The sequence below is a fragment of the Eumetopias jubatus genome, unplaced genomic scaffold (assembly GCF_037043125.1).
Source record: "Eumetopias jubatus isolate StellerSeaLion01/CBP00866 unplaced genomic scaffold, mEumJub1_p1.0 scaffold_11, whole genome shotgun sequence".
Taxonomy (NCBI): domain Eukaryota; kingdom Metazoa; phylum Chordata; class Mammalia; order Carnivora; family Otariidae; genus Eumetopias; species Eumetopias jubatus.
Genome location: NW_028274817.1, coordinates 86,711,620 through 86,732,684, shown reverse-complemented (window position 1 = coordinate 86,732,684; position 21,065 = coordinate 86,711,620). Strand labels below are relative to the sequence as shown.

General features: G+C 37.3%; 1 protein-coding gene across 6 annotated transcripts in view; it reads left to right on the top strand.

The window, feature by feature from the left end:
- The window catches only part of RP2 (RP2 activator of ARL3 GTPase), a 63,952-nt gene that overhangs the window by 22,233 nt on the left and 20,654 nt on the right, over positions 1-21,065 (top strand). For all 6 annotated transcript variants that reach the window (XM_028113386.2, XM_028113387.2, XM_028113388.2 and 3 more), the window contains one exon: positions 2,397-2,511. In XM_028113386.2, the coding sequence (XP_027969187.1) occupies positions 2,397-2,511 (115 nt within the window). The remainder of the gene's footprint in view (positions 1-2,396; positions 2,512-21,065) is intronic.

The following is a 21,065-nucleotide window of genomic DNA, read 5'->3' as shown; positions in this document are numbered from 1 at the left end:
TTAAGCATGATGCTAATCTGCTGCCCCAGTGGTAAAGGAACGTTGACGACTGCCTGGTGGAGCAGGAATGTGACTGAAAGTGCGGGGAGTCAAGGCAGATACTACCCTTCAGCCTAGAAGGAAAAACCCTGGGACTTTGTGGTTGGAGTTATCCTACCTAATTCTGAAAGCACAGAATTAAGGAATGACAAGAGCACAAAAAGAAAATGCCAAGTACATGTGAAGAGGGTATCAAAACATGCTAAAACATCACTGACTTACATATTAAGGGAGAGATTACATATTTTTTCAAAAAAAAAAAATGAAGCTCAAGTTCCCAGGAAAATATGTGTAGGAGCTACCTAATTCTGAGATGAAAAAAATAAAACAAAACAAAACAAAAAAAAACCCCCACAAAACTTGAGTCTTTCTCATATCATAACCCAAATACCTTAAGACAGCTTCGACTGGAACTGGGATCGCTAACTCTGGTTTTGTTAAACCCTAGGAGTATCGCAGAATTTTGTTTCACATTGTTCTTATAAATTAAATGTATCATAATAGTTTTTTGAGATAGGAAGTCCGGAAAAGCTGAATAAAGCAGAAGGCACATTCCAAAGGGAATCGAGAGAAGTTACTGGGCCTCAGTTTTCTCTCCTAAAAATCAGATTTCTTGCTTCCTCTTAGGTACATCACAGATATGCACAGGATAAATTAGTGTAAAAGTAGTTTGAATTGTTTGGAAGTAATGTTTTGCATAATTTAAGTTGGGTAGTTAGCGCTATTTTCAAGTTTTTATAAGTAGAGGAATTTCCATGAATAAAGAGTCTCCAGATACCTGCAGTGAGATATCAAAATAGATCAAGTTTTGTAATTCATTATTTGTTTTTAGGGAACAGTATTTTGAATTAATCATCTTGTCAGTTTATGCGTCTGACTACAAAATGAGAGGTAGTGAGCCATCTAGAAAATCTGAAACAGATGTAGGATTATTTCTGATATTTTAAGTAACTTTGCAGTCATCACCTGGCAGTGGATGTCCACGCAATTTTCTGCTACTTTTTTATGTATGTTTCTTTTTTCTGAGGCAGCATTGAGGGTTCTGAAAAAGGTTTTGAGTTTGAATCCAATTTGATGGAATGGTATGGGATAAGGTAGCTGATTGGATGAAATACGATCAGCCATTAAAAGTAATTTTATAGTGGAATAGCTGGGAAATATTCACAGTCAAGTAAGTGAAAATTTGTAGAATATTATATAAGTATCTGAATTTCTTTTAGAGATCTAAGTGTGGAAAGTTAAATATACTAAAATGTTAACAGTTGTGGTTATTCTTGGGAATTGGGTTAAGAGCAGGATTTTCTTTTCTTTTTTGTGATTATATGGATTTTACAATGAACATGTGTTATTTCTGTAATGGGAGAAAAAGAAAACTGGGGAGGGTAAAAGGAAGTATACCCAAATGGCAGTGGCACCTTTGAGTGGTGGCACCTCGGTTCGTATTTGTTTCTATTTTTTTCATTTTTCAGGTGTCCTGTGTTGAGCATATATGTATGTTACTATTATACTTAAAAATCCAATAGGCTTTGCTAAAAAAATTAAAGTGGTTGAATACTTTGCATTTTTAAAGACTACTTTCATCATTATTTTAAAAATTAATGTGTACTTATTGTACAGAATTGTAGAAATAAAGAGTATGTGTTTAAAAAGAAGTTTAAAAAGAAGAAATAAAGAAGAGTAAATGTTTAAAAAGCATCCATAACAAAAAAAAAAATCACCCATAACATACTGTATCTTGAATAGTCTTTTTAGGAATAATCTTTCATTTATTTCATCTATCATCCGATTAACTAGGTTCGAATCACAGTTCTGTTACTTGATAGTTATGTGACCTTGAGTAAGTTTCTTTACCACTCTGTGCCTTCATTTTCTCACCTGTAAAATGAGGGTAATAATAGTACCTACCTCATGAGAGGGTTAAATGTACTATACATGTAAAGCACGTAAAACTGCCTGCACACAGTAGGGCTCCATAAATGTGGTCTATCACCATTGTGCTATACTATATATATGTTTGTAGCATGCTTTTCAAAATTATGACATAAGCTTTTCCCCACTTTATTATTTGTTATGTTTAATGAACTATGCTATTTCATCATGCGATGAATGTACCCTAGTTTACCTACTTGACCATTCTCTTCTCATTGGACAAACATTAGGCACTGCAGACTACCCATCTGGAAAAATCTTGTGTATATGAAAACTTGTTAGAGCAAACGCCTTGAATTAGAGTGATGATTCAAACAAAAATCAGCATGCTGTGTTGCATTTTATACAGAAAAATACTAGAATAGAAAAATATTGTTTTAATCTCAGAAGTTCATTTTAAACTCTAAATGAAATTTTATTTTCCACAGATGGTCGGTAAAGGCTTTTTCCTAGTTCAGACAAAGGAAGTGTCAATGAAAGCCGAGGATGCTCAAAGGGTTTTTGGGGAAAAAGCACCTGACTTCCTTCCTCTTCTGAACAAAGGTACGTTCTGGACGATTGGTGTACTTGTGTGCTTATCCACTTGACGTGATTAGATCTGCTCTTGCCTTTAGCATTTCTCTTACGTTGCCTTCTCCTCCTTTGTTTGTTTTATGGTTTTTCTTCTATTACTATTCAAAAATGTCAAAATTTCACATCATTCAAAAATTCCTATATAACTAACTAGGCATTAGGTTTTCTTTCCTCTTTTGTCATCTTAGTACTTGAAAGTCATACTCTATTATTATATATTTTGTTATTTTAATTATTATTTTATTGTTGTTATATTATTGTACTACAATGAGTGACTGTTTCGTTCTCCGTGCCCAGAGTTACAAAGCACTTCATAAGGATTCTTTCTGCCTTCAGTGGGCTTTGACCATACTGGAAAGGAAATAAGAAATACAAATAAAATGGTATACTATTTTATGTATTTAATGTGATTGATTACCTTCTCATGCATAACTAGAATTGTTTTCCCCAGTGGGCAAATGCCGCCAACAAATTTCAGATACTGGAAATACGTCTGCAAACACAGGAACTGGAATTCATATGCCCTCCGGAAGGGTTATGTCTGTCTGTATGTATTTGAAGGTATACTGATTCTAGAGGACAGAGTTCTGTTTATCTGTCAGAGCAGAGACATTGTTTGCTCAAGGCTCAGCAGGCTTTTCTTTACTGGCCTGAGCAAATATGTATAGTAATATGCAATGCTGATTGAGTATACCCTAAAAAGATGGCACATCTGCATTTACATGCTTGTTATGTATAAATTATAATAACTGCAAAACCTATATGAAAATGTTGGAGGAGGGGCGCCTGGGTGGCTCAGTCGGTTAAGTGTCGGACTCTTGATTTTGGCTTAGGTCATGATCTCAGGGTTGTGAGATTGAGCCCTGCGTCCAGCTGCGTGCTCAGCAGGGAGTCTGCTTGAGGTTCTCTCCCTCTCCCTCTGCTCCCCCACGCTCTCTCTCTCTCAAATAAATATATAAATCTTAAAAAAAAAAGAAAATGGGGTGCCTGGGTGGCTCAGTCGTTAAGCATCTGCCTTTGGCTCAGGTCATGATCCCAGGGTCCTTGGGATCGAGTCCCGCATCGGGCTCCCTGCTCTGCGGGGAGCCTGCTTCTCCCTCTCCCACTCCCCCTGCTTGTGTTCCTGCTCTCGCTGTCTCTCTCTCGGTCAAATAAATAAATAAAATCTTAAAAAAAAAAAAAAGAAAATGTTGGAGGATTGTTGGGATCATTTTAATAACTAATGCTGGGTATGACTCAGCCATTAATACAGTATTTCATATACCTTTGTGGTTATTGTAGCAGTATGAAGGATTTGTTCTAACCCAGTGTGTGAATCTACTCTAGAATATGTATTGGAAATTATGACTGGCTCCTTTTTTTAAATTGAAGTATAATTAACATACAGTGTTATATTAGTTCCAGGTATACAGTGTAATGATTCAACAGTTCTGTACATTTCTCAGTGCTCATCAAGATGAGTGTATTCTTAGTCTCTTATCTATTTCATCCCCTCTCCCCACCCACCTCCCCTCTGGCAACCACCAGGTTTCTGTATTTAAGAGCCTGGCTTTTTGTCTTTTTTTCTTCTTTGTTTTGTTTCTTAAATGCCACATATGAGTGAAATCATATGGTAGTTGTCTCTCCCTGGCTGACTTACTTCACTTTAGTATTTTACCCTCTAGTTTCATCCATGTTGCAAATGGTAAGATTTCATTCTTTTTTATGGCTGAGTAATATTCCATTTTATATGTGTGTGTATATATATATATATATATATATATATATATATATATATATACCACATCTTCTTTATCCATTCATCTATGGATGGACGTGGCTTGCTTCCATAACTTGGCTATTGTAAATAATGCTGCAGTGCACATAGGGTGCATATATCTTTTCAAATTAGTGATTTCACTAAGGTATTTGTCTTTCTCTGACTTATTTCGCTTAGCATTATATTCTTTAGCTCCATCCACGTTGTTGTAAATGGCAAGATTTCATTCTTTTCAGTGGCTGAATAATATTCCATTTTATACACACACACACACACACACACACACGCATGCACACACATCTTATTTATTCATCTATTGATGGACACTTGGACTGCTTCCGTAAATTGCCTATTGTAAATAATGCTGCTGTAAACGTAGAAGTGCATGTATCCCTTTGAATTAGTGTTTTTGTATTTTTCAGGTAAATATCCAGTACTGCAATTACTGGATTGTAGGGTAGTTGTACTTTTAACATTCTGAGGAACCTCCATACGGTCTTTGACCGTGGCTGCACCAATTTGCTTTCCCACCAACAGTGCATGAGGGTTCCTTTTTCTCCACATCCTAACCAGCACTTTGTTATTTCTTGTGTTTTCGATGTTAGCCATTCTGACAGGTATAAAATGATATCTCATTATGGTTTTTTAATTTGCATTTCCCTGATGATGAGTGATGTTGAACATCTTTTCATGTCTCTGTTGGCCATCTGTATGTCTTCTTTGGGAAAATGTCCAGGTCCTCTGCCCATTTTTAATTGGATTATTTGGTTTTTTGCTGTTGAGTTGCATAAGAGCTTTATATATTTTGGACATTAACCCCTTATCAGATATTCATTTGCAGTATCTTCTCCCATTCAGTAGGTTGCCTTTTTACTTTGTTGCTTTTTTTTCTTGCCTGAGGAAACATGCCTAGAAAAATGTTTCTGTGGCCAATGTCAAAGAAATTACAGCCTGTGTCTTCTACTAGTTTTATGGTTTCAGGTCTCACATTTAGATCTTTCATCCATTTTGAATTTATTTTTGTGTATGGTGTAAGAAAGTGGTCCAGTTTCATTCTTTCTCATGTAGCTGACCAGTTTTCCCAACACCAGTTGAAGGGACTGTCTTTTCCCCGTTGTATATTCTTGCTTTCTTTGTCATAGATTAGTGGACTATTTAAGTGTGGGTTTATTTCTGGACTGTATTCTGTTTCATTGATCTATGTGTCTCTTTTGTACCAGTAACATACGGTTTTGATTAGCTATAGCTTTGTTGTATGTCTTCAAATCAGAGATTGAGATACCTCCAGCATGATTCTTCTTTTTCAAGATTGCTTTGTCTACTCAGGGTCTCTTGTGGTTTCATACAAATTTTAAGATTATTTGTTCTAGTTCTGTGAAAAATGTTGTTAGTATTTTGATAGGGATTACATTAAATCTGTAGGTTGCTTTGAGTAGTATGGACATTTGAACAATATTGGTTCTTCCAATCCATGAGCATGGACTGTCTTTCCATTTGTTTGTTTCGTCTTCAGTTTCTTTCATCAGTGTTTTATAGTGGCTCCTTTGATGCAGCTGTTTTGACATGGGAGCATTCTGGTGGAACCTTCAAAACAAACCTTTAAACTCCCAACAGGTTTCAGAAATTAAGTCAAGTAATAAGTGTAATGGACATCCTAACGTGTGAGATTAGGGATGAAGTAAGTATATGAGTAGGTCTAAATTAGTGATTTATGTGCTTATGCAATGTTAGTGGAGTGGTTTCATAGAAATGCTCCAACCCCAAATAGAATATCTGTGTTTAAGTAACACAACATTCCACATGGAGGAAGTAAAAGTAGAACTAAAAAAACGTAGGGGCGCCTGGGTGGCTCAGTCATTAAGCATCTGCCTTTGGCTCAGGTCATGATCCCAAGGTCCTGCTCAGTGGGGAGCCTGTTTCTCCCTCAGCCTGCCACTCTGCCTACTTGGGTTCTCTCTCTCTCTCTCTCTCTCTCTCTCTCTCTCTCTCTCTCTCAATCTTTGTCAAATAAATAAAATTTTTAAAAAAATTTTAAAAAGTAGAACTAAAACCAATGGGCAGATGTTACAGGAATTTCAGCAAATAAACATCATACAATTAACTTTTTAAAACCAGAGATATCCATAGGAAGACTAAGGAGGTCATGCCAAAAGGTCATAAGAGCAGGCTTAAATCCGTTTCCACTGGGGCGCCTGGGTGGCTCAGATGGTTAAGCGTCTGCCTTCGGCTCAGGTCATGATCCCAGAGTCCTGGGATCGAGCCCCACATCGGGCTCCCTGTTTCTCGGGAGCCTGCTTCTCCCTCTGCCTCTCTCTCTCTGTCTCTCATGAATAAATAAATAAAATCTTTAAAAAAAAATCCGTTTCCACTGGCCAAATTTGGGATAATTTAGGTATCACAAAGAATAATGAAGGGAATTGATTTAACAACAGAAATCCATGCATCCATAGTGATAATATAAAAAGGGGGGGAGGAGGAAATAAAGGAAAGCTCTTTGCTCTTTACAGAATACTGTGAACTAATAAATGCAAAAGGAATGATAGACTTTGGAAATCACCATCTTCCAATCCCCAGGGTAGTAACTCAGATAAAGATTATCAGTGGACCTAAAACTACTGGGGTAAAAGTTGCTAAGAAATAGGATATTTGTACATTCTCATTCAAAGGAGAAATGTACCTTTACAGCAGAGATTTGGTGATCATTCTCATCAAACTTAGCATCACTGAAGGCAGGACAGCCTGACATCGTGTTCCTCCCGATGCGATGCAGTAAGAAATAGACAACATCACCTATGAAGAGTTCTTCCCCAAAATACTTAATTTGAATCTAATCAAGCTAAGACTTCACTTCTAGCTTATCAGAAAGAAAGGAAATTTTAGGGGCATGTTGAATGACACTATGAGGACATGATAACTCAGATCCAAAAAAGAAGACATTCCACAAGACAACTGGCTAGGGACTCTTCAGACAGTGTCCTGGAAAACAAACATATATGATGGGGGACTATTGTGGATTAAAAGAAACATAACAACTAAGTACAGTGAATGAACCCTCATTGGATTGGGATGCAGTGAACTGTAAAGCTGTAAGACATTTTGGGGGAAAACTTGGAAAGTTTGGAGATGATGTTATGGAATTACTGTTAGTATCCTTAGGTATGATAATGGTATTGTGGTTATGTAGGAAATTCATGCTGAAGTGTCATGATGTCCGCTACTTTCAAATGGCTCAGCAAAACAAAAACAAAAAGCATGTGTGGTGTGGGATAAAGCAAATGGGATCAAATGTTAACATTTGATAGGTGTAGGTGAAAGGCAGATGGATGTTTGTTATTCTTTCAACTTTTCTATAATGTCTGAAATTTTTTTTTTTTCAAAATAAAAAATAGGGGAAATTTTTTTAGCTGCTCAATATTGCATTGACTGATACGGAATAGTGAGCAGGCTGTCAGTGGAAATATTCTAGCAGGACTTGGGTCAATTGGATCCTTATCTAAAAATGGCCATCAGTCATTCTAAGGAGGGTTTCTCAACCTCAGCACTATTGAGATTTTAGGACAGATAATTGTGGCGGGGTGGGGGGCTGTCCTGTGCATTATAGGATGTTTAGAAGCATCCCTAGCTTTTACCCCCCAGATGCCAGTAGCAAACACCCCCAGTTGTGGCAACAGAAAATGTTTCTAGATATTACCAAATGCCCCTTGGGGGGCAAAACTGCTCCCAGTTTCAAACCACTGTTCTGAGCCAAGGGTGAACTTTTTCTTTTGAAAATTCACTTTTATTCAAATACTTTGCACCTCAGACTCTCTAAATCTTCCTCTTCAGTTAAAGCAGTCACAGTTATTTACTTTCAATTAATAAAGCTTTTGGTCTGCTTAGTGAGAGAATTCATTGTGTTTTCCATCTTGAGAATCTTCTAAACCTGACTAATCCTCAGAACCATCTAGGGTGCTTTTAAAAATATAAATTTCCATCTCCCACCCCAGAAAGACTGATTAAAAAATTTCTGAGATCTACCCTTAGAATCTGCTTTTTATTTTTTTTTTTATTTTTTAAAAGATTTTATTTATTAGAGCACGCGCACAAGCCGAGGGAGCATCAGGCAGAGGGAGAGGGTTAAGCAGACTCCCTGCTGAGCAGGGAGCCCGACGTGGGTCTCGATCCCAGACCCGGGATCATGACCTGAGCCGAAGGCAGACACTTAACCGACTGAGCCACCCAGGCACCCCTGGAATCTGCTTTTTTTTTTTTTTTTCTGATCTGTGTGGGTTTTTTTTATGTTATGTTAATCACCATACATTACATCATTAGTTTTTGATGGAATCTGCTTTTTAAAAAGTTCCACAGATGGTTCTGATGATTAATCAGACTTGGGTTCCTTTGTTTTAGAGGGTCATTCATTCATTCAATAAACATACATGAAGTCTGAGAAGTAGCGGAAGAGTCCAATGATAGAGGGCCTTGTAGGCTATTGTAGAGACTTTGGCTTCTAGTCTGAGGTGAGAAGCTACTAGATATTTTTTTGAAGTATAGTTCACATATAACGTATTAGTTTCAGATGTATAACATAATGATTTGGTATTTATGCGTATTGTGAAATTATCAGCACAATAAATCTAGTTAACATCTGTCACCATATGTAGTTACAAAATTCTTTTTCTTATGATGAGGACTTTTACAGTCTACTCTCTTAGCAACTTTGAAATATGTGCTGCGGTATTATTAACTATAGTCACCATGCTATGCATTATATCCCCGTGACTTACGTGTTTTATAAGTGAAAGCTTGTACCTTTTGACCTCCTTTACTCATTTTGCCCACCCCTCACCCTACCCTCTCTGGCAACTACCACTCTCTTCTCTATAAGGTACTTACAAGTTTAGGTTCTCTATAAGTTACCTATAAGTTTCTGTTACCTATAAGTTTAGGGTTTTTTGTTTTTGTTTTTTCAGATTCCACAAATAAGGGAGAGCATATGGAATTTATCTTTCTGTGACTTATTTCACCTAGCCTTATGCCTTCAAGGTCCATCCATGTTGTTGCCAATGGAAAAGTTTCCTTTTTATGGTTGAGTAATATTCCTTTGTCTGTGTGTGTAAATATGCCACATTTTCATTATCAATTCATGGACATCAATGGTTGTTGCCATATTTTGGCTACTGTAAATAATGCTGCAGTGATCATGAGAGTACGTAGATCTTTTCAGGTTAATGTTTTCATTTTCTTCAGATAGATACCCAGAAGTGGAATTGCTGGATCATACTTTAGTTCTATTTTTAATTTTTTGAGGAACTTCCATACTGTTTTCCATACTGGACGCACCAATTTACATTCCTACCCAGAATGCACAGGTTTCCCTTTTTTCCACATCCTCGCCAGCATTTGTTGTTTCTTATCTTTTTGATGATAGCCATTCTAACAGGTGTGAGATGATCAATCTCATCATGGTTTTGATTTTCATTTCCCTGATGATTAGTGGTGTTGAGTACTTTTTCATATACCTGTTGTCTATCTGTATGTCTTCTTTGGAAAAATGTCTATTCATATCTTCTACCCATTTTTCTTAAGTGGGCTCCATGGAGCCCAGCACGGGGCTCAAACTCACAGCCATGAGATCAAGACCTGAGCCAAGATCAAGAGTCAGACACTTAACTGACTGAGCCACCCAGACACCCCCTCTGCCCATATTTTAATCAGACTGTGTGGTGTTTTTTTTTTCCCTGTTGAGTTATATGAGTTCTTTATATATTTTGAATATTAACCCCCTACCAGATATAAGATTACAAATATGTTCTCCCATTCAGTTGTGTTTTTTAAAGATTTATTTATTCATTTTAGAAGAAAGAGTGTGCCAGTGGGAGGAGGGACAGAGGGAGAAAATCTCAAGCAAACTCCCCGCTGAGTGCAGAGCCCAATGCAGGGTTCCATCTCATGACCCATGAGATCATTACCTGAGCCAAAACCAAGAGCTGGATGCCTAACTGACTGAGCCACCCAGGTGCCCCATGTTTTTTTTAAGCTCTAGGCCCAGCATGGGGCTTGAGCTCATGACCCCAACGTCAAGAGTTACATGCTCTATAGACTGAGCCAGCCAGGTGCCCCTCAGTTGTTTTTTTTAAATAAACATTTTGTATTGGAATAATTTTATATTATTATTGGAATAATTTTAGTTTTAGTTTTACAGAAGAATTGCAAAGGTAGTACAGAGAACCTCCATATACCCTTTATCCAGCATCCCCTAATGTTAGTATATGATACATTTATCAAAACTAAGAAATTTACACTGGTAAAATACTATTAACCTGAACTATAGTCTTTATTCAAATTTTACCAGTTTTTCCAGTTATGTCCTTTTTCTGTTCCAGAATTCAATTTAAAATCCCACATTGCATTCAGTTGTCATGTCTCTTTAATCTCCTCTAATCTGTGATACTTCCTTAGTCTTTCCTTGTTTTTCCTGACCTTGAAATATGTTCACAGTAGTGGTAAGTTGTTTTGTAGAATGTACCTCAATTTGGGTTTCTCTGATGTTTCTCTGGTTAGATTGAGGTTTTGGGGGAAGAGGTGAAATGCCCCCCTCATCACATCACATCCGGGGGTACAGGCTATCAACATGACTTATCACTGGGGCATTGACCTTAGTGGCTTGGTTCAGGTGTTATCTGCCAGGTTTCCCAAACACTGTAAAGTTCCTGCTTTTTCCTTCTCCTACTTTGTTCTTTGGAAGTTGAGTCACAAAGACCAGCTTACACTCGAGGCAAGGAGAATTAAGCTACACCTCCTGGAGAGGGTAGTATCTGCTCACATTATTTGGAATTCTTCTGTTAAGAAATATTTCACCCTTCTCCCCCGTTTACTTAACTCGATCATTTCTATCAGTAGAGACTCATGAATATGCATTTTATTCTTTGGGTTATAATCCAGTACTATCAAATTGTTCCAGTTTTAGCCATTGAAAATTCTTTTAGATTGGTTCCTCTGTCATTTTGACGTGGCTTTTCTTCCTTCCTTCCTTCCTTCCTTCCTTCCTTCCTTTCTTCCTTCCTTCCTTTCTTTCTTTCCTTTCTTTCCTTTCTTTCCTTTCTTTTCTTTCTTTTCTTTCTTTCAGCATTGTTATGCTGGATAGGATTTCCACTATCGTGTTGTAGAGAATAGTGAGGAGAGGGCATTCTTGCACTGTTACTGATTTCAGAATTCAATCTCACCATAAAGTGTTCAGTCTCACTGTAAAGAGTGATGTTAGTTATAGGATTCTCATATATACCTTTTGTTAGGCTAAGGAAGTTTCATTCTGTCCCTAGTTTGTTGAGTTTTTATTATGCATGGGTGCTGAATTTTGTTGAATGTTTTATTCTGAATTTATTGAAATAATATGTTTTTTTAATCTGGTGAATGACTTGTTAATTTTGAATGTTGAACCAGCCTTGTATTCCTGAGATGAACCCCTTGATCATGATATATTACCTCTTTAATATATTGCCAAATTCAATTTGCCAATATTCTATTGAAGATTTTTGCATCTTTGTTCATGAGGGACATTGGTCTGTAGTTTTCTCATCATATCTTTGTCTGGCTTTGATATTAGGGTAATGCTGGCCTCATAAAATGAATTGGGATGTATCCTTCCTCTTCTATGATCTTGAATAAATTTTAGAGAATGGGTATCATTTCGTCTTTAAATGTGTGGTAGAATTCACCAATGAAACCATCTGGGCCTGGAGATTTGGGGAGATTTTTAGCTGTATGTTTAATTTACTTATGGGGCACTTAGGGCTTTCTTTTTGAATGAATTTTGATAGTTTTTGTCTTTTAGGAAATGGTTTCATTTCATTTAAGTTACCAAATTTATGGACGTAGAGTTGTTTATAGTATTTCTTTATTCCTACTAACATCTGTGGGATCAGTAGTGATGTCGCACTAATATTCCTGCTGTTGGCAATTTGAGTCGTCTCCCTCTCCTATCAGCTTGGATAAAGGTTTATTGTTTTATTGATAATTTCAAAGAAGCACCTCTTTGTTTCATTGATTTTCTCTATTGTTTTTCTCTTTTCAATTTTATTATTTTCTGTTGAACTAATTATTATTCCTTCCTTTACTTGTTTTACATTTGATTTGCTTTTCTTTCTCTAGTTTCTTAAGATTTAAGATGAGGTTACTGATTTTAGATATTCTTTTCTAATACAGTTGCTTTTCATTATTCACAGTAGTTATATTCTGTAAAGTCACTGTGAACACTGAATTAATGTACTGAGCTCCTGCTCCTAGGAGAAATATGGGGTTAAGTTCCTGCAAGTCTCTGGTCATAACATTTTTGTCAATCAATCCATACATAATCTTTTGTATGTTTGTTTCTGTTTATTTTCTTTTTTTTAAAGATTATTTATTTTAGAGGGAGAGAGAGCCCACATGCATGAGCTGGGGCGGGTGCGGGGGGGCAGGAAGAGCAGAGGGGAAGGGAAAGAGAAGGGGAAGGAACTGACTACACACTGAGCACAGAGCCTGACTCGGGTCTATGAGCTGAGCCAAAACCAAGAGTCGGATGCTTAACCGACTGAGCCACCCAGGCGTGCCTGTTGGTTTCTGTTTAAAGACATCTTATTCAGTATATATTATCGATTCATTAACATTGAACTCAGAGCCAACAGCACTATAATTCTTGCCTAAATGAAGCTTATCTAATAGGTATTTTCTCTGAAAGGCATATCACAGTCTTCCTAAACTTAGGAACATTAGACAGCATTTTTGCACTATGTTTGGGGGGCCATTTTAAACAGCAAACCCACTAACAAAACCCACAAATTGTGGAAAATGTGGCACTAAAAGTGTGAAAAGGATGCTTGTTTACAGTATGAGGGCTGAAACAAGAAGGCAGAGGATCACTTTGGTCAACTTCACCTAGGAATGTGTATGTCAGGCAACTCAAATTTGTGCTGCTCCGTGTTTCTCTGTGAATGACCATGAAAAGACCACGTATTCATTTTGGGGTTACAGATAAATTTTACCAAGTTGGCACATTTGCAGATAAGGAATCTGTGAATAATGAGGATCAACTCTATATGTATTCAATGTTAAAAATTTTCCTTTAAGCACTGCTTTAACTGCATCCTGCATATTTTGACATGTATTTTTATTTAATTCAGGCTTTGGCAAAATGGGGTTCACTGTATGTTTTATAAGTGAAGTTTTATTGGATCTTTTCGTTTATCATGTTTTGCTGTTTGTATTACAACAGCAGAGTTGATTAGTTGTGATAGACACCATATGGCCCACAAAGCCTAAAATATTTCCTATCTGGCCCTTTACAGAAAATGTGTGTTGACCCCTGATGTCTTTCAGAATATTTTTTAGTTTCCCTTTGAGACTTTTTACTTGATTCATTGATTTAGATGTATACTGTTTAATTTCCAAACATTTGGACATTGTCCAGATGTATTTCTATTATTTCTAAATTAAAGCTGTTATGGCCCCAAAACACACATTGTATGATTTCTATTTTCTTTAATTAGATATAGCCCATGTTGGTGAATATTTTATTTGCATGCAAGAAGAATGTATAATCTGTTTTGTTGTTGTTGTTGTTTGGTGGAATATTCTGTAAATGTCCCCTAGGTCAATTTGATTCATAGTGCTAGTCAGTTCATCTATGTCTTTACTGATTTTCTGCCTACTTCTGTGAATTAATGAAAGAAGAGTGTTGAAGTTTCCAACGTTAACTGGATTTGTCTATTTCTCTTGTCAGATCCTATTAGATTTTGTCTTGTAAACTGTCAAACTCTGTTGTTAGATGCATACACATTTAGGATTGTTACGTCTTCTTAGAGAATCCTTTTTCATTATGTAATGTCCCTCTTGGTCTCTGATAATCTTCCTTGTTCTGAAATCTGCTTTGTCTGAAATATAGCTACTCCAGCTTTCATTTGGTTCTTTAGTGTCTCATCACATACCCTTATCCCCTTTCTTTTAATTTACTGACGTCTGTATATCTAAAGTGAGGTTTTAGGGGTGCCTGGGTGGCTCAGCCGGTTAAGCCTCTAAGCCTCTTGATTTCCCCTCAGATTGTGATCTGAGGGTCATGATATCGATCCCCACATCAGGCTCCATGCTCGGCATAGAGCCTGCTTAAGATTCTCTCTGTCTCCCTCTACTCCTCCTCCTTTCTCTCTGTCTTGCGCGTGCGCACACACACACACACACACACACACAATTTTTTTATTTTAAAAAATTCTATTTAAAAAATTTTAATTTTAAAGTGAGTTTTTGTAGATAGCATATACTTGGTTCTTCCTTTTCAATTCAGTCTGACAATCTCTGTCTTTTAACATTTGTGTTTAGAGCATTCACATTAAAAGAGATGAATATACTTGGACCAACATCTGCCATCTTTTTTTAATTTAAATTTTAGTTAACATACAGTGCAATATTGGTTTCTGGGGTAGAAATCAGTGATTCATCACTTATGTGCAACACCCAGTGTTCATCACAAGTGCCCTCTTTAATACCCCATCACCCATCTGGCTCATCCCCCACCCGCCTCTCTCTGTCAACCCTCAGTTTTTCCCTATTTTTTTTTTAAAGATTTTATTTATTTATTTGAGAGAGAGAATGAGAGAGAGAGAGAGAGAAAGCATGAGAGGGGGGAGGGTCAGAGGGAGAAGCAGACTCCCTGCCGAGCAGGGAGCCCGATGCGGGACTCGATCCCGGGACTCCAGGATCATGGCCTGAGCCGAAGGCAGTCGCTTAACCAACTGAGCCACCCAGGCGCCCAGTTTTTCCCTATTGTTAAGAGTCTTTTATGGTTTGTTTCCCTCTCTCCTTTTTCCCCCCTCCCTGTATGTTCATCTGGTTTTTTTTTTTAAGATTTTATTTATTTGACAGAGAGGGACACAGCAAGAGAGGTAACACAAGCAGGGGTAGAGGGAGAGAGAGAAGCAGGCTTCCCACTGAGCAGGGCGCCCGATGTGGGGCTCGATCCCAGGACCCTGGAATCATGACCTGAGCCGAAGGCAGACACTTAATGAGTGAGCCACCCAGGCACCCCTGTTCATCTGTTTTCTTTCTTAAACTCCACATGAGTGAGATCATATGGTATTTGTCTTTCTCTGACTGACTGACTTCACTTAGCAAAATACACTCTAGCTCCATCCACGGCATTGCACATGGCAAGATTTCATTTTTGATGGCTGAGTAATATTCCATTGTATACATATACCACATCTTCTTTGTCCATTCATCAGTCGTTGGACATTTGGACTCTCTCCATAGTTTGGCTATTATTGATAATGCTACTGTAAACATCAGAGTGTATGTATCCCTTCAAATCTGTATTTTTGTATACTTTGGGTAAATACCTAAGTAGTGCAAATGCTGGATCATAGGGTAATTCTATTCTTAACATTTTAGGGAACCTCCATACTGTTTTCCAGAGTGGCTGCACCAGTTTGCATTCCCACCAACAGTGTACAAGGGTTCTCCTTTCTCTGCATCCCCACCAATACCTGTTGTTTCTCGTGTGAGGTGGTATCTCATCATGGTTTTGATTTGTATTTCCCTGATGATGAGTGATGTTGAGCTTCTTTTCATGTGTCTGTTAGCCATCTGGATGTCTTCTTTGGAAATGTGTCTATTCATGTCTTCTGCCCATTTCTTAACTGGACTATTTGTTTTTTTGGGTGTTGAGTTTGATAAGTTCTTTATAGATTTTGGATACCAACCCTTTATCAGATATGTTGTTTGCAGGTATCTTCTTCCATTCCATAGGCTGCCGTTTAGTTTGTTGATTGTTTCCTTCACTGTGCAGAAGTTTTTTATCTTGAAGTCCCAATAGTTCATTTTTGCTCTTGTTTCCCTTGCCTCTGGTAACATGTCTAGTAAGAAGTTGCTATGGCCAAGGTCAAAGAGGTTTCTACCTGTGTTTTCCTGTAGGATTTTGATGGTTTCCTGTCTTGCATTTAGGTCTTTTATCCATTTTGAATTTATTTTTGTGTATGGTGTAAGAGAGTGGTCCAGTTTCATTCTTTTGCACGTTGCTGTCCAGTTTTCCCAGCACCATTTGTTGAACAGACTGACTTTTTTCCACTGGATGTTCTTTCCTACTTCGTCAAAGATTAGTTGACCATATAGTTATGGGCCCATTTCTGGGTTCTCTGTTCGGCTCTATTGATTCATGTGTCTGTTTTTGTGCCAGTACCTTACTGTCTTGATGACTACAGCTTTGTGATATAGCTTGAAATCGGGAATTGTGATGCCTCCAGTTTTGTTTTTCTTTTTCAGAATTGCTTTGGCTATTCGGGTCTTTTGTGGCTCCACACAAATTTTAGGAATGTTTGTTCTAGCTCTGTGAAAAATGCTGGTGGTATTTTGATAGGGAATGCATTAAATGTGTAGATTGCTTTGGGTAGTACAGACATTTTAACAATGTTTGTTCTTCCAGTCCATGAGCATGGAACGCTTTTCCATTTCTTTGTATCTTCTTCAATTTCCTTCATAAGTGTTTATAGTTTTCAGAGTACAGATCTTTTGCTTTTAGTCAGGTCTATTCCCAGGTATCTTATTGTTTTTGATTCAATAGCAAATGGGATCAATTCCTTGATTTCTTTTTCTGCTGCTTCATTATTGGTGTATAGAAATGCAACAGATTTCTTTTTTTTTAACAGAATATTGCCAAATATTTTAATATATAAAAATAATTCTACACCATGAACAAGTGGGAGTTGGTCCAGGCATGCAAGCCTGGTTCCCAGCATAGTAAAAACAATCCTGAAAGACAAAATTGGAGGACTTATACCTTCCAATTTTAAAATGTACTATAAAGCTACAGTAATTAAGAGAGTGTGGTACTGACATAAGGATAGACATATTGATCAATGGAACAGAATTGAGTGTTCAGAAATCTTTATATTTTTGGTAAATTGATTTTTTACAAGGCTGTTTAGGCAATTCAGTGAGGGAAGGATTGTCTTTTCTACAAATGGTGCTAGGTCATTTGGATAGCCACATGTAAAAAGATGGATTTAGACCCTTCATACATACACAAATAATTAATTCCAAATGGATAATAGGTCTAACTGTAAGAGTTAAAATTGACCTCTACCTCTGAAACCAGTAATACATTATATGTTAATTGAATTTAAATAAACATATAAATAAATAAAATAAAAAAGAAATGCAACAGATTTTTGCACACTGATTTTCTATCCTTCAGCTTTTCTAAATTCATGTATTAGTTCTAGCAATTTCCTGGTGGAATCTTTTGGGTTTTTTACAGAGTATCATGTCATCTGCAAATAGTCAAAGTTTGACTTCTTCCCTGCCGATTTGGATGCCTGTCATTTCTTTTTGTTGTCTGATTGCTGAGGCTAAGACTTCCAGTACTATATTAAATAGTAATGCTGAGAGTGAACATCCTTGTCTTATTCCTGACACAGGGGAGACTCTTAGTTTTTCCCTATTGAGGAGGATGTTAGCTGTGGGTCTTTCGTATATGGCCTTTATGATTTTGAGGTATGTTCCATCTATCCCTACTTTGTTGAGGGACTTTATCAAGAAAGGATGGTGTATTTTGTCAGATGCTTTTTCTGCATCTACTGACAGGATCATACGGTTCTTATCCTTTCTTTTATTACTGTTGTGTATCATGTTGATTGATTTGTGAATGTTGAACCACCCTGCAGACCTGGAACAAATCCCACTTGATCATGGTGAATGATTCTTTTAATGTACTAACAAATCTAGTATTTTATTGAAAATTCTCACATCCACGTTCGTCAGGGATATTGGCCTGTAATTCTCGTTTTTAGTGGGGTCTTTGTCTGGTTTTGGTATCAAGGTAATCTGACTTCATAGAATAAGTTTGGAAGTTTTCCTTCCATTTCTGTTTTTTGGAACAGTTTGAGAAGAATAGGTATTAGCTCTTCTTTAAATATCTGGCAGAGTTCTCCTGGGAAGCCATCTGGCCCAGGACTCTTGTTTGTTGGGAGATTTTTGATCACTGCTTCAATTTCTTTGCTGATTTTGGTCTGTCCAAATTTTCTATGTTTTCCTGTTTCAGTTTTGGTAGTTTATAAGTTTCTAGGAATTTGTCCATTTCTTCCAGGTTGCCAAGTTTATTGGCACATAATCTTTCATAGTATTCTCTTATAATTGTTTGTATTTCTGTGGTGTTGCTTGTGATCTCTCCTCTTTCATTCATGATTTTATCTGTTTGGGTCCTGTTTTCTTTCTAATAAGTCTGGCTAGGGGTTTATCAATTTTATTAATTCTTTCAAATAACCAGCTCTTAGTTTCATTAATCCATTCTACTGATTTTTTTGTTACTATATCATTTATTTCTGCTCTAATCTTTATTATTTCCCTTCTAATGCTGGCTTTAGGCTTTATTTGCTATTACTTTTCTAGCTCCTTTAGGTTTAAGGTTAGGTTGTGTATTTGAGACTTTTCTTGTTTCTTGAGGTAGGCATGTATTGCAATATACTTCCCTCTTAGGACTGCCTTGCTGCATCCCAAGGGTTTTGGTCAGTTGTGTTTTCATTTTCATTTGCTTCCATGTATTTTTTAATGTCTTCTTTAATTTTCTGGTTAACCCATTCATTCTTTAGTAGGATGTTCTTTAACTTCCATGTATTTGAGGTTTTTCCAAATTTTTTTTGTGATTGACTTCAAGTTTCATAGCATTGTGGTCTTAAAATATGCATGGTATGATCTCGATCTTTTTGTACTTGTTTTTTTTTTTTGAGAGAGAGAGAGAGAGCGCGCGCGTGCACTTGCATGAGCAAGGGAGGGGACGGAGGGAGAGAGAATCTTAAGCAGGCTCCATGCTCAGTGTGGAGCCTGATGCGGGGCTTGATCTCATGACTCTGAGATCATGACCTGAGCTGAAATCAAGAGTCAGATGTTTGATTGGTGCCCTTTTTTGTACCTGTTGAGGGCTGATTTGTGATCCAGTAGGTGATCTATTCTGGAGCATGTTCCATGTGCACTCGAAAATAATGTTTATTCTGCTGCTTTAGGATGAAATGTTCTGAACATATTAAGCCCAGGTCCAGTGTGTCATTCAAAGCCATTGTTTCCTTGTTGATTTCCTGCTTAGATGATCTGTCCATTGCTGTAAGTGGGCTATTAAAGTCCCCTACAATTATTATATTATTATCAAGGAGTTTATGTTTGTTATTAATTGATTTATATATTTGGGTGCCCTCAAGTTGGGGGTATAAATATTTACAATTGTTAGATCTTCTTGATTAGACCCCTTAATTATGGTATAATGTCTTTCTTCATATCTTGTTACTGTCTTTGTTTTAAAATCTAGTTTGGGGGTGCCTGGGTGGCTCAGTTGGTTAAGCGACTGCCTTCGGCTCAGGTCACGATCCTGGAGTCCTGGGATCGAGTCCCACATCGGGCTCCCTGCTCAGCGGGGTGTCTGCCTCTCCCTCTGACCCTCTTCCCTCTCGTGCTCTCTCTCATTCTCTCTCTCTCAAATAAATAAATAAAATCTTAAAAAAAATCTAGTTTGGTATAAGTATGGCTACTCCAGCTTTCTTTTGATGTCCATTAGCATGATAGATGGTTCTCCATCTCCTCACTTTCCATCTGCAGGTGTCTTTGGGTCTAAAGTGAGTCTCTTGTAGGCAGCAGATAGATGGATCTTGTTTTTCTATCTATTCTGATGCCCTGTGTCTTTTGATTGGGCCATTTAGTCCATTTGCATTCAGAGTGATTATTGAAAGATATGAATTTAGTGTCATTGTGTTACCTGTAGAGTTGGTGTTTCTGGTGTTGTTCTCTGGTCCTAGTCTTTGTTGCTTTGGGGGTTTTTTTCCCTCCACTCAAAGAGTCCCCCCATAAAATTTATCACAGGGTTGGTTTGGTGGTCATGAACTCCTTTAGTTTTTGTTTGGGAAGCTTTATCTCCTATTCTGAATGACAGCCTTGCTGGATGAAGAATTCTTGGCTGCATTTTTTTTTTTTTTTTTTACCATTCAGCATGTTGAATATTTCCTGCTACTCTCTTCTGGCCTGCTAAGTTTCTGTAGACAGGCCTGCTGTGAACCTGATTTGTCTTCCTTGTAGGTTAAGGGCTTTTTTCCCTTGCTTGCTATTTTCAGGATTCTTTCTTTGTGTATTTTGTGAATTTGATTATGATATGCCTCGACGAACATCTACCATCTTACTAGCTGCTTTTTATTCCATTTGTTCTTTGTTTCTTGTTACATCTTCTTCTGTTTAACTGGGCATTTCTTATGATTCCATTTAATCTCCTCTATTATTATTTATACTACTTTTTCTAAAACTTATTTAATGGTCACCTTAGGTTTTGCAGTATGTATGTTTAAATAATTCGAATACATCTTCTAAGAATAACACTTTACCTGTTGTATATAAGGACTTAATAACATTATAGTCTCAAGTCTTCCCTCCCATTCCTGTATCGTTGTTATATATTTTACTATTATATAGGCTATAAACACCTAAATACCTTGTTAATTTGTATAGCTTTGTTAATGCTTTAAACTATCTGTTATTTTGGGGGCACCTGGGTGGCCCAGTCAGTTGAGCCTCCAACTCTTGATTTCATTCAGCTCGGGTCATGGTCTCAGGGTTGTGAGATCGAGCCCTGCGTCAGTCTCCATGCTTAGCAGAGAGTCAAGCAGACTTGAGATGCTCTCCCTCTCCCTCTGTCCCTCCCCCCACTCCTGCCTTCGCTCGCTGTCTCTCTCTCAAAAAAAAAATAAATCTTTAAAAAAAATAAAATAAATTGTTATTTTTAAGG